Raw genomic sequence first — 12,680 nt, 5'->3', positions numbered from 1 at the left:
CAGGACACACCAGAGTTACCCTGCCCAGAGCTCTGAACACATTCTCCAGGACAAACCAGAGTTACACTGCCCAGAGCTCTGAACACATTCTCCAGGACAAACCAGAGTTAACCTGCCCAGAGCTCTGAACACATTCTCAAGGACACACCAGAGTTACACTGCCCAGAGCTCTGAACACATTCTCCAGGACACACCAGAGTTAACCTGCCCAGAGCTCTGAACACATTCTCCAGGGACACACCATAGTTACCCTGCCCAGAGCTCTGAACACATTCTCCAGGGACAGACCAGAGTTAACCTGCCCAGAGCTCTGAACACATTCTCCAGGACACACCAGAGTTACCCTGCCCAGAGCTCTGAACACATTCTCCAGGACACACCAGAGTTACACTGCCCAGAGCTCTGAACACATTCTCCAGGACACACCAGAGTTAACCTGCCCAGAGCTCTGAACACATTCTCCAGGGACAGACCAGAGTTAACCTGCCCAGAGCTATGAACACATTCTCCCGGACACACCAGAGTTACACTGCCCAGAGCTCTGAACACATTCTCCAGGACAAACCAGAGTTACACTGCCCAGAGCTCTGAACACATTCTATCGGACACACCAGAGTTAACCTGCCCAGAGCTCTGAACACATTCTCCAGGACACACCAGAGTTAACCTGCCCAGAGCTCTGAACACATTCTCCAGGACACACCAGAGTTAACCTGCCCAGAGCTCTGAACACATTCACCAGGACACACCAGAGTTAACCTGCCCAGAGCTCTGAACACATTCTCCCGGACACACCAGAGTTACACTGCCCAGAGCTCTGAACACATTCTCCAGGGACAGACCAGAGTTACACTGCCCAGAGCTCTGAACACATTCTCCAGGGACAGACCAGAGTTACACTGCCCAGAGCTATGAACACATTCTCCCGGACACACCAGAGGTACACTGCCCAGAGCTCTGAACACATTCTCCCGGACACACCAGAGTTACACTGCCCAGAGCTCTGAACACATTCTCCAGGACAAACCAGAGTTACACTGCCCAGAGCTCTGAACACATTCTCCCGGACACACCAGAGTTAACCTGCCCAGAGCTCTGAACACATTCTCCAGGGACAGACCAGAGTTACCCTGCCCAGAGCTATGAACACATTCTCCCGGACACACCAGAGTTAACCTGCCCAGAGCTCTGAACACATTCTCCAGGACACACCAGAGTTAAACTGACCAGAGCTCTGAACACATTCTCCAGGTACACACCAGAGTTACACTGCCCAGAGCTCTGAACACATTCTCCCGGGACACACCAGAGTTACCCTGCCCAGAGCTCTGAACACATTCTCAGGGACAGACCAGAGTTAAACTGCCCAGAGCTCTGAACACATTCTCAGGGACACACCAGAGTTAAACTGCCCAGAGCTCTGAACACATTCTCAGGGACAGACCAGAGTTACCCTGCCCAGAGCTCTGAACACATTCTCCAGGACACACCAGAGTTACCCTGCCCAGAGCTCTGAACACATTCTCCAGGACACACCAGAGTTAACCTGCCCAGAACTCTGAACACATTCTCCCGGACACACCAGAGTTACACTGCCCAGAGCTCTGAACACATTCTCAGGGACAGACCAGAGTTAAACTGCCCAGAGCTCTGAACACATTCTCCCGGACACACCAGAGTTAACCTGCCCAGAGCTCTGAACACATTCTCCCGGACACACCAGAGTTAACCTGCCCAGAGCTCTGAACACATTCTCCCGGACACACCAGAGTTACACTGCCCAGAGCTCTGAACACATTCTCCCGGACACACCGGAGTTAACCTGCCCAGAGCTCTGAACACATTCTCCCGGACACACTAGAGTTACACTGCCCAGAGCTCTGAACACATTCTCCAGGACACACCAGAGTTACACTGCCCAGAGCTCTGAACACATTCTCCAGGACAAACCAGAGTTAACCTGCCCAGAGCTCTGAACACATTCTCCAGGACAAACCAGAGTTACACTGCCCAGAGCTCTGAACACATTCTCCGGGGCAGACCAGAGTTATCCTGCCCAGAACTCTGAACACATTCTCCAGGACACACCAGAGTTACCCTGCCCAGAGATCTGAACACATTCTCCCGGACACACCAGAGTTACACTGCCCAGAGCTCTGAACACATTCTCCGGGGCAGACCAGAGTTACCCTGCCCAGAGCTCTGAACACATTCTCCAGGACACACCAGAGTTAACCTGCCCAGAGCTCTGAACACATTCTCCAGGACACACCAGAGTTAAACTGCCCAGAGCTCTGAACACATTCTCCAGGACACACCAGAGTTACCCTGCCCAGAGCTCTGAACACATTCTCCCGGACACACCAGAGTTACCCTGCCCAGAGCTCTGAACACATTCTCCAGGGACAGACCAGAGTTACCCTGCCCAGAGCTCTGAACACATTCTCCAGGACACACCAGAGTTACACTGCCCAGAGCTCTGAACACATTCTCCAGGACACACCAGAGTTACCCTGCCCAGAGCTCTGAACACATTCTCCCGGACACACCAGAGTTAACCTGCCCAGAGCTCTGAACACATTCTCCAGGACACACCAGAGTTAACCTGCCCAGAGCTCTGAACACATTCTCCCGGACACACCAGAGTTAACCTGCCCAGAGCTCTGAACACATTCTCCAGGACACACCAGAGTTACACTGCCCAGAGCTCTGAACACATTCTCCAGGACACACCAGAGTTAACCTGCCCAGAGCTCTGAACACATTCTCCCGGACACACCAGAGTTACACTGCCCAGAGCTCTGAACACAATCTCCAGGACACACCAGAGTTAACCTGCCCAGAGCTCTGAACACATTCTCCAGGACACACCAGAGTTACACTGCCCAGAGCTCTGAACACATTCTCCAGGACACACCAGAGTTACACTGCCCAGAGCTCTGAACACAATCTCCAGGACACACCAGAGTTACACTGCCCAGAGCTCTGAACACATTCTCCAGGACACACCAGAGTTACACTGCCCAGAGCTCTGAACACATTCTCAGGGACAGACCAGAGTTAAACTGCCCAGAGCTCTGAACACATTCTCAGGGACAGACCAGAGTTACACTGCCCAGAGCTCTGAACACATTCTCCGGGGCAGACCAGAGTTAACCTGCCCAGAGCTCTGAACACATTCTCCCGGACACACCAGAGTTACACTGCCAGAGCTCTGAACACATTCTCCAGGGACTGACCAGAGTTACACTGCCCAGAGCTCTGAACACATTCTCCAGGGACAGACCAGAGTTACACTGCCCAGAGCTCTGAACACATTCTCCCGGACACACCAGAGTTACACTGCCCAGAGCTCTGAACACATTCTCCAGGACAAACCAGAGTTACACTGCCCAGAGCTCTGAACACATTCTCCCGGACACACCAGAGTTAACCTGCCCAGAGCTCTGAACACATTCTCCAGGGACAGACCAGAGTTACCCTGCCCAGAGCTCTGAACACATTCTCCAGGGACACACCAGAGTTACCCTGCCCAGAGCTCTGAACACATTCTCCAGGACACACCAGAGTTAACCTGCCCAGAGCTCTGAACACATTATCCCGGACACACCAGAGTTAACCTGCCCAGAGCTCTGAGCACATTCTCAAGGACACACCAGAGTTACACTGCCCAGAGCTCTGAACACATTCTCCAGGACACACCAGAGTTACCCTGCCCAGAGCTCTGAACACATTCTCAGGGACAGACCAGAGTTACACTGCCCAGAGCTCTGAACACATTCTCCAGGACACACCAGAGTTAACCTGCCCAGAGCTCTGAACACATTCTCCCGGACACACCAGAGTTACACTGCCCAGAGCTCTGAACACATTCTCAGGGACAGACCAGAGTTACACTGCCCAGAGCTCTGAACACATTCTCAGGGACAGACCAGAGTTAACCTGCCCAGAGCTCTGAACACATTCTCCAGGACACACCAGAGTTACCCTGCCCAGAGCTCTGAACACATTCTCCAGGGACACACCAGAGTTACCCTGCCCAGAGCTCTGAACACATTCTCCAGGACACACCAGAGTTACCCTGCCCAGAGCTCTGAACACATTCTCCAGGGACACACCAGAGTTACACTGCCCAGAGCTCTGAACACATTCTCCAGGACACACCAGAGTTACCCTGCCCAGAGCTCTGAACACATTCTCCAGGACACACCAGAGTTACCCTGCCCAGAGCTCTGAACACATTCTCCAGGACACACCAGAGTTACCCTGCCCAGAGCTCTGAACACATTCTCCATAACACACCAGAGTTAACCTGCCCAGAGCTCTGAACACATTCTCCAGGACACACCAGCGTTACCCTGCCCAGAGCCAGACCCTGCACACATTCTCCAGGCCTGACGAGAGCTGGAGTTAGGGTCTGGCGGCTGGCTACCCACCACCAAACCACAGCTGGATTTCACTGGCTGAAGCTCTCTTGCCCTTCCTCAGTTGAAACTGGGAAGTTTGAGAAATAGGTTTTGTGGAATAATAAACGACTAGATTGCATGTCTGTGTCAATATGGTAAACGTATCTAAGTGAACTGAACTTGTTTAATAAGCCACATTTCTGGTTAAAGTCTACTACAGATCATGCTCCGTAACAACAAAAGCTGTCGATTTGTTGATGTGCTTTTTTTTTAAAAGAATGTCTGAGTGATGGAGGTACGTACTGTGTTTCCTCTACCAGGCAACCACCCCCTTACCTAAAGTGATTGACTTCAATTGGTAGTAATTGACAATGGCTGCGTTCCAAACGGAATCCTACTCCCTTTACAGTGCACTACCTCAGGGCCCATTGGGATCTGGTCAAAAGTCAGGACTCCCGAGTGGTGCAGCGGTCTAAGGCACTTAATCTCAGTGCTAGAGGTGTCTCTAGAAACGCCCTGGTTCAAATCCAGGCTGTATCACAACCTGGCCGTGATTGGGAGTCTCATAGGGCGGAGCACACTTGGCCCAGCATCGTCCGGGTTTGGCCGGTGTAGGCCGTCATTTTAAATAAGAATTTATTCTTAACTGACTTGCCTAGTTAAATAAAGGTAAAATAATACAGAATGAAGGAATAGGGTGCCCAACGTTGATACCTACGGACCTGGAAGTTGCCTAGAAATGAAACTAGGGGGGAAAAGACTTAATGTTGTCAGGTTGAGTTGAAGATCTCTGAAGGACATGGAGAGATGGACGGTACCTTTACACACCTGGTAGAGCTCGACCCTCTGTTCATTCCTATTGGCAGCAGGGTTTGGAAACCTCAGAGCTCGGAACTCGGCTCGGAACAGGTTGGTGGAATTCCTCTCCATCACTGAGATGTTGAAACGGAACACTTTGGAAGTGATTCCTTTAGGACAGTATGGAAGGTCATCTGTAGCACAGAGAGAGGAGGTCACAGTCAGTAACAATGAACTTTAGATTAAGTTACTACTAAGCTTAACCAGTGGGCTTGGGAGAGTAGGGACATTGGGAGAGTAGGGAAGGTTGTTGGAGACAGAGAGGAGACAGTAGGGCAGGTTGTTGGAGACAGAGAGGAGACAGTAGGGCAGGTTGTTGGAGACAGAGAGGAGACAGTAGGGCAGGTTGTTGGAGACAGACAGGAGACAGTAGGGAATGTTGTTGGAGACAGTAGGGCAGGTTGTTGGAGACAGAGAGGAGACAGTAGGGCAGGTTGTTGGAGACTGAGAGGAGACAGTAGGGCAGGTTGTTGGAGACAGATAGGAGACAGTAGGGAAGGTTGTAGGAGACAGAGAGGAGACAGTAGGGAAGGTTGTTGGAGACAGACAGGAGACAGTAGGGCAGGTTGTTGGAGACAGAGAGGAGACAGTAGGGCAGGTTGTTGGAGACAGACAGGAGACAGTAGGGCAGGTTGTCTGTAACGGACAGAGGAGAAAGAGGAGACAGACAGTAGGGCAGGTTGTTGGAGACAGAGAGGAGACAGTAGGGCAGGTTGTTGGAGACAGAGAGGAGACAGTAGGGCAGGTTGTTGGAGACAGAGAGGAGACAGTAGGGCAGGTTGTTGGAGACAGACAGGAGACAGTAGGGCAGGTTGTCTGTAACGGACAGAGGAGAAAGAGGAGACAGCTCAGTAATGCACGGGACCGTTTTAGGGCCTGGTTTTCTGTAAGACAGAGGAGACAGAGTTCAGTAATGCTTGAACACTTTAAAAGTAATAACCTGCTCGACTGTCCTAAGGGTATCTGTAAGAGAAAGAGAGAAGACAGAGAGGACAGAGAGGAGACAGAGAGGAGACAGAGAGGAGTCAGAGAGGACAGAGAGGACAGAGGGGAGTCAGAGATGACAGAGAGGAGACAGAAAGAGGCGACAGAGGCGACAGAGAGGACAGAGAGGAGACAGAGAGGGGTCAGACGAGACAGAGGACAGAGAGGAAACAGAGAGGAGACAGAGGAGACAGAGAACACAGAGAGGACAGAAAGGGGACAGAGAGAAGACAGAGGGGACAGAGATGAGACAGAGAGAGATGAGACAGAGAGGGGACAGGGGAGAGAGAGAGAGGTGACAGAGAGGGGACAGAGGAGACAGAGAGGGGACAGAGAGAAGGCAGAGAGGAGACATAGAGGACAAAGCAGACAGGGAGGAGACAGAGAGAGGACAGAGAGGAGACAGAGGAGACAGAGAGGACAGAGAGAGGGACAGAGAGAAGAGACACAGAGAGAAGACAGAGGGGGCAGAGAGGAGACAGAGAGGGGACAGAGGAGACAGAGAGGACAGAGAGGAGACAGAGAGGAGATAGAGAGGAGATAGAGAGGAGATAGAGAGGACAGGAGGAGACAGAGGGGAGACAGAGGACAGAGGGGAGACAGAGGACAGAGAGGAGACAGAGAGGTGACAGAGAGGGGACAGAGGAGACAGAGGGGACAGAGAGAGGAGACACAGAGAGGAGACACAGAGAGGACAGAACGGTGACAGAGAGAAGACAGAGGGGACAGAGAGGAGACAGAGAGGACAGAGAGGAGACAGAGAGGAGACAGAGATGAGACAGAGAGAGGAGACAGAGATGAGACAGAGGACAGAGGGGAGACAGAGGACAGAGAGGAGACAGAGAGGTGACAGAGAGGGGACAGAGGAGACAGAGAGGGGACAGAGAGAGGAGACACAGAGAGGAGACACAGAGAGGACAGAACGGTGACAGAGAGAAGACAGAGGGGACAGAGAGGAGACAGAGAGGACAGAGAGGAGACAGAGAGGAGACAGAGATGAGACAGAGAGAGGAGACAGAGAAAGGAGACAGAGAGGAGACAGAGAAGGTCAGAAGAAGGAGAGTAATGCTTGAACACTTTGGAGGTGGTGCTTTTGGGTCGTCTGTAAATAATGAGAGGAGAACCAGCTCAGTAACAACGTTGCTTTCAAACAAACATGCAGATAGATTACAGTTAGATATTTTTCAAACCTCTCCTCTGGGACCCCAGACGTTTCACAGATATGTTGTAGCCGTGAACTAGCCCACCTTATTCAAATAGCCAAAGGGCTTGACGATTAGTTGAAAAGTTGTTCTTGTTCTGAAACACTGCGGGTCCCAGAGGAGAGGTGTGAAAAAGGGTGATGTGAGATAGCACAAAGCTTAACCAGTGGAACTTCAGACGGGTTTTTCCACAGAAGTTGTCATCGCAAAGAAATGTCAGCTTTGGTCAGAGTGAATGAATGTCCCATGTGTATCGAATACCTATTTTAGACAAGCAATTGATACCCTCATGAAAATAATGTGGTAGAAGACTTCCTAGCCAGTGAGCAAAACTGGTTGAAAATTCTACTTTTCAGCGTCTTTTCAACCAAAAATATGCATTTTCAAGTTCTTTTCAGCGTCTTCTCGTCCAGAAATATGTATTTTCAACATCTTTTCAAACTCTTGTGCTTATAGGCTGAAACAGAATGTGGATGTCAGTTTTATGTTGAATGACCCTGATAAAACAACAGAAATAGTGGACTTTGTAGATGCTTCCTCCATACACCGCATAGACCAGTAGACACCACATTTCCTGCTTATCGTAGCTCCTCTCTTCAGACCAGTAGACACCACATTTCCTCCTTATCGTAGCTCCTCTCTTCAGACCAGTAGACACCACATTTCCTCCTTATCGTAGCTCCTCTCTTCAGACCAGTAGACACCACATTTCCTCCTTATCGTAGCTCCTCTCTTCAGACCAGTAGACACCACATTTCCTCCTTATCGTAGCTCCTCTCTTCAGACCAGTAGACACCACATTTCCTCCTTATCGTAGCTCCTCTCTTCAGACCAGTAGACACCACATTTCCTCCTTATCGTAGCTCCTCTCTTCAGACCAGTAGACACCACATTTCCTCCTTATCGTAGCTCCTCTCTTCAGACCAGTAGACACCACATTTCCTCCTTATCGTAGCTCCTCTCTTCAGACCAGTAGACACCACATTTCCTCCTTATCGTAGCTCCTCTCTTCAGACCAGTAGACACCACATTTCCTCCTTATCGTAGCTCCTCTCTTCAGACCAGTAGACACCACATTTCCTCCTTATCGTAGCTCCTCTCTTCAGACCAGTAGACACCACATTTCCTCCTTATCGTAGCTCCTCTCTTCAGACCAGTAGACACCACATTTCCTCCTTAACGTAGCTCCTCCCTTCAGACCAGTAGACACCACATTTCCTCCTTATCGTAGCTCCTCCCTTCAGACCAGTAGACACCACATTTCCTCCTTATCGTAGCTCCTCTCTTCAGACCAGTAGACACCACATTTCCTCCTTATCGTAGCTCCTCTCTTCAGACCAGTAGACACCACATTTCCTCCTTATCGTAGCTCCTCTCTTCAGACCAGTAGACACCACATTTCCTCCTTAACGTAGCTCCTCCCTTCAGACCAGTAGACACCACATTTCCTCCTTATCGTAGCTCCTCCCTTCAGACCAGTAGACACCACATTTCCTCCTTATCGTAGCTCCTCTCTTCAGACCAGTAGACACCACATTTCCTCCTTATCGTAGCTCCTCTCTTCAGACCAGTAGACACCACATTTCCTCCTTAACGTAGCTCCTCTCTTCAGACCAGTAGACACCACATTTCCTCCTTATCGTAGCTCCTCCCTTCAGACCAGTAGACACCACATTTCCTCCTTATCGTAGCTCCTCTCTTCAGACCAGTAGACACCACATTTCCTCCTTATCGTAGCTCCTCTCTTCAGACCAGTAGACACCACATTTCCTCCTTATCGTAGCTCCTCTCTTCAGACCAGTAGACACCACATTTCCTCCTTATCGTAGCTCCTCTCTTCAGACCAGTAGACACCACATTTCCTCCTTATCGTAGCTCATCTCTTTTCAGGTTGACTTGGCACCAAGAACCCTGCTAAGATTCCTCTTCAGTAATAGACCGTCTACTGGCACCAGTAGCTTTCTGGAGCCCCATAGGGCCCTGGTCATAAGTAGTGCCCTGTATAAGTAATAGGATGCCATTTGGGACACAGACAGTAATCCTTAACCATGTACTGCAGTCAATGTCCTGGAGCGTCTGTCTTTCCATGGCAACTGGCATGGAATGTGATAACGTGCTTCCATTATCAGCTGAAGTCACTGGGCTATTTTCTGCCTCTTGACTGAGTTAGAAGCCGGAGAGGAAGAAGGGAACATTTATTTTCTAAGTGAACTAGCGTCCCTGTTTGGCTTGGAGTGACTTCACCTCTCTGGTATTTGGTGTATCAAAAAACCCTGCTGTCCTCAGTGTGGTGGGGGTGACCCCTAGAACAGACCTTCACTCAAATTAATGAATAGGAGTGCTGATTTAGGATCAGGTCGTCTCTGTCCATATAATCTTGTTCATTATGATCTAAAAGGGAAAACAAATCCTATATCAGCACTCTTACTGTGAATTTGTGAATACGGGGCCAGACCAAGACCAGCCCCAGCCCAGACAACACCAGCCCAAACCAGCCCTTCCCAGACCCAACCACACCAGCCCAGACCAGCCCTTCCCAGACCCAATCACACCAGCCCAGACCAGCCCTTCCCAGACCCAATCACACCAGCCCAGACCAGCCCTTCCCAGACCCAATCACACCAGCCCAAACCAGCCCTTCCCAGACCCAATCACACCAGCCCAGACCAGCCCTTCCCAGACCCAATCACACCAGCCCAAACCAGCCCTTCCCAGACCCAATCACACCAGCCCAAACCAGCCCTTCCCAGACCCAATCACACCAGCCCTTCCCAGACCCAATCACTCCAGCCCAGACCAGCCCTTCCCAGACCCAACCACACCAGCCCTTCCCAGACCCAATCACACCAGCCCTTCCCAGACCCAACCACACCAGACCTTCCCAGACCCAACCACACCAGCCCTTCCCAGACCCAATCACACCAGACCTTCCCAGACCCAACCACACCAGACCTTCCCAGACCCAACCACACCAGACCTTCCCAGACCCAACCACACCAGCCCTTCCCAGACCCAACCACACCAGCCCAGACCAGCCCTTCCCAGACACAGCCCAGACAACACCAGCCAAGACCCAACCCAGAGCCTGCACTCACAGCCCCTCTGCCCCAACCACACAATGGCTTCTTCACAACTCCTACCCTCCACTCCTGCCTCGCTGCTATATGCCAGATAGACGTTCCATTCTATAAAAGGAGCCCCATGTCTGTCTTCTGTCTCCCAAAACACAGCCATTTGCCTTTCTTTACCCTCCTACCTCTCTTCTTCCTGCTTCATTTGCACCTGTCAGGGATTTGAGCCAGTTTAGATATCCAACTTAGATCTGGCAAAGGTCAAGTGTCAACCTAAGGCCTTTCAGCGGGAACGGTCACGAGCTAACGTGTTTGCCCACACTACATTAAAGAGGTCAAGAAGAAAGGGAGCGATTGCATTGGCTCGGAGTCAACGGTGGTTCCTCTGAAAAACAGACTTCTTCAGGAAGTAAGGGAGCGATGACACCGGCTTGGAGTCAACGGTGGTTCCTCTGAGAGACTACTTCAGGAAGAAAGGGAGCGATGACACCGGCTTGGGGTCAACGGTGGTTCCTCTGAGAGACTACTTTAGGAAGTAAGGGAGCGATGACACCGGCTTGGGGTCTACGGTGGTTCCTCTGAGAGACTACTTCAGGAAGAAAGGGAGCGATGACACCGGCTTGGGGTCAACGGTGGTTCCTCTGAGAGACTACTTCAGGAAGAAAGGGAGCGATGACACCGGCTTGGAGTCAACGGTGGTTCCTCTGAGAGACTACTTCAGGAAGTAAGGGAGCGATGACACCGGCTTGGAGTCAACGGTGGTTCCTCTGAGAGACTACTTCAGGAAGTAAGGGAGCGATGACACTGGCTCAGAGTCAGCGGTGGTTCCTTTGAAAGAGAGATGTTTTCAGAACATGTAACCAGAGAGAGGGCGAGAGCGGGAGAGAGAGGGCGAGAGCGGGAGAGAGGGAGAGAGAGGGCGAGAGCGAGTGTGAGACCTAGGCTTTGTCCTAAACGGCAGCATATTCGCTGTATAATGTACTACTTCAGACCAGAGCCATAGTGTACTACTTTAGACCGCTACATTGTGTACTATAGAGGGAATAGGGTCCCATTTGAGGCAAAGTGGTGGTGGCTGTAACCTTTTAACGACTGGCATCCGTCAGAGTGCTGTGTCTGTCCACTAGCCAGGGCCTAACCGCAGTAGTTCCTCTAATGCCAAGATATGGCTATGGGCAATACCCTTCTAAGCAAAAACAGGAAGCCAGTCCTCTCAGTCTCTCACCTCCCTCTAAAACACCTTTCCTGGTGTGACTCACAGTTACCCTGATCTGGTGAAGTAGTAAGCAGTAAAGGTCTGGAGCAGTAAAGGTCTGGAGTAGTAAAGGTCTGGAACAGTAAAGGTCTGGAGTAGTAAAGGTCTGGTCTGGAGTAGTAAAGGTCTGGAGTAGTAAAGGTCTGGAGTAGTAAAGGTCTGGAGTAGTAAAGGTCTGGAGTAGTAAAGGTCTGGAATAGTAAAGCTCTGGAGTAGTAAAGGTCTGGAACAGTAAAGGTCTGGAGTAGTAAAGGTCTGGTCTGGAGTAGTAAAGGTCTGGAGTAGTAAAGGTCTGGAACAGTAAAGGTCTGGAGTAGTAAAGGTCTGGAGTAGTAAAGGTCTGGAGTAGTAAAGGTCTGGAGTAGTAAAGGTCTGGAATAGTAAAGCTCTGGAGTAGTAAAGGTCTGGAACAGTAAAGGTCTGGAGTAGTAAAGGTCTGGAGTAGTAAAGCTCTGGAGTAGTAAAGGTCTGTTCTGGAGTAGTAAAGGTCTGGAGTAGTAAAGGTCTGGAACAGTAAAGCTCTGGAGTAGTAAAGGTCTGGTCTGGAGTAGTAAAGGTCTGGAGTAGTAAAGGTCTGGAGTAGTAAAGGTCTGGAGTAGTAAAGGTCTGGAGTAGTAAAGGTCTGGAGTAGTAAAGGTCTGGAGTAGTAAAGGTCTGGTCTGGAGTAGTAAAGGTCTGGAGTAGTAAAGGTCTGGAGTAGTAAAGGTCTGGAGTAGTAAAGGTCTGGAGTAGTAAAGGTCTGGAACAGTAAAGGTCTGGAGTAGTAAAGGTCTGGAGTAGTAAAGGTCTGGAACAGTAAAGGTCTGGAGTAGTAAAGGTCTGGTCTGGAGTAGTAAAGGTCTGGTCTGGAGTAGTAAAGGTCTGGAGTAGTAAAGGTCTGGAGTAGTAAAGGTCTGGTCTGGAG

General features: G+C 50.6%; 1 protein-coding gene across 1 annotated transcript in view; it reads right to left on the bottom strand.

Annotated features, from left to right (window-relative positions):
- The window catches only part of LOC115175155 (transforming growth factor beta-3 proprotein), a 35,454-nt gene that overhangs the window by 7,806 nt on the left and 14,968 nt on the right, over positions 1-12,680 (bottom strand). Inside the window, exon 2 of the mRNA XM_029734382.1 lies at positions 5,235-5,398. Coding sequence (XP_029590242.1) covers positions 5,235-5,398 — 164 coding nt within the window. The remainder of the gene's footprint in view (positions 1-5,234; positions 5,399-12,680) is intronic.

This window comes from Salmo trutta, chromosome 35, assembly GCF_901001165.1.
Source record: "Salmo trutta chromosome 35, fSalTru1.1, whole genome shotgun sequence".
NCBI classification, from domain to species: Eukaryota; Metazoa; Chordata; class Actinopteri; order Salmoniformes; family Salmonidae; genus Salmo; species Salmo trutta.
Note: the sequence above shows the minus strand (reverse complement) of the source record. Positions and strands in the feature narration are given on the sequence as shown.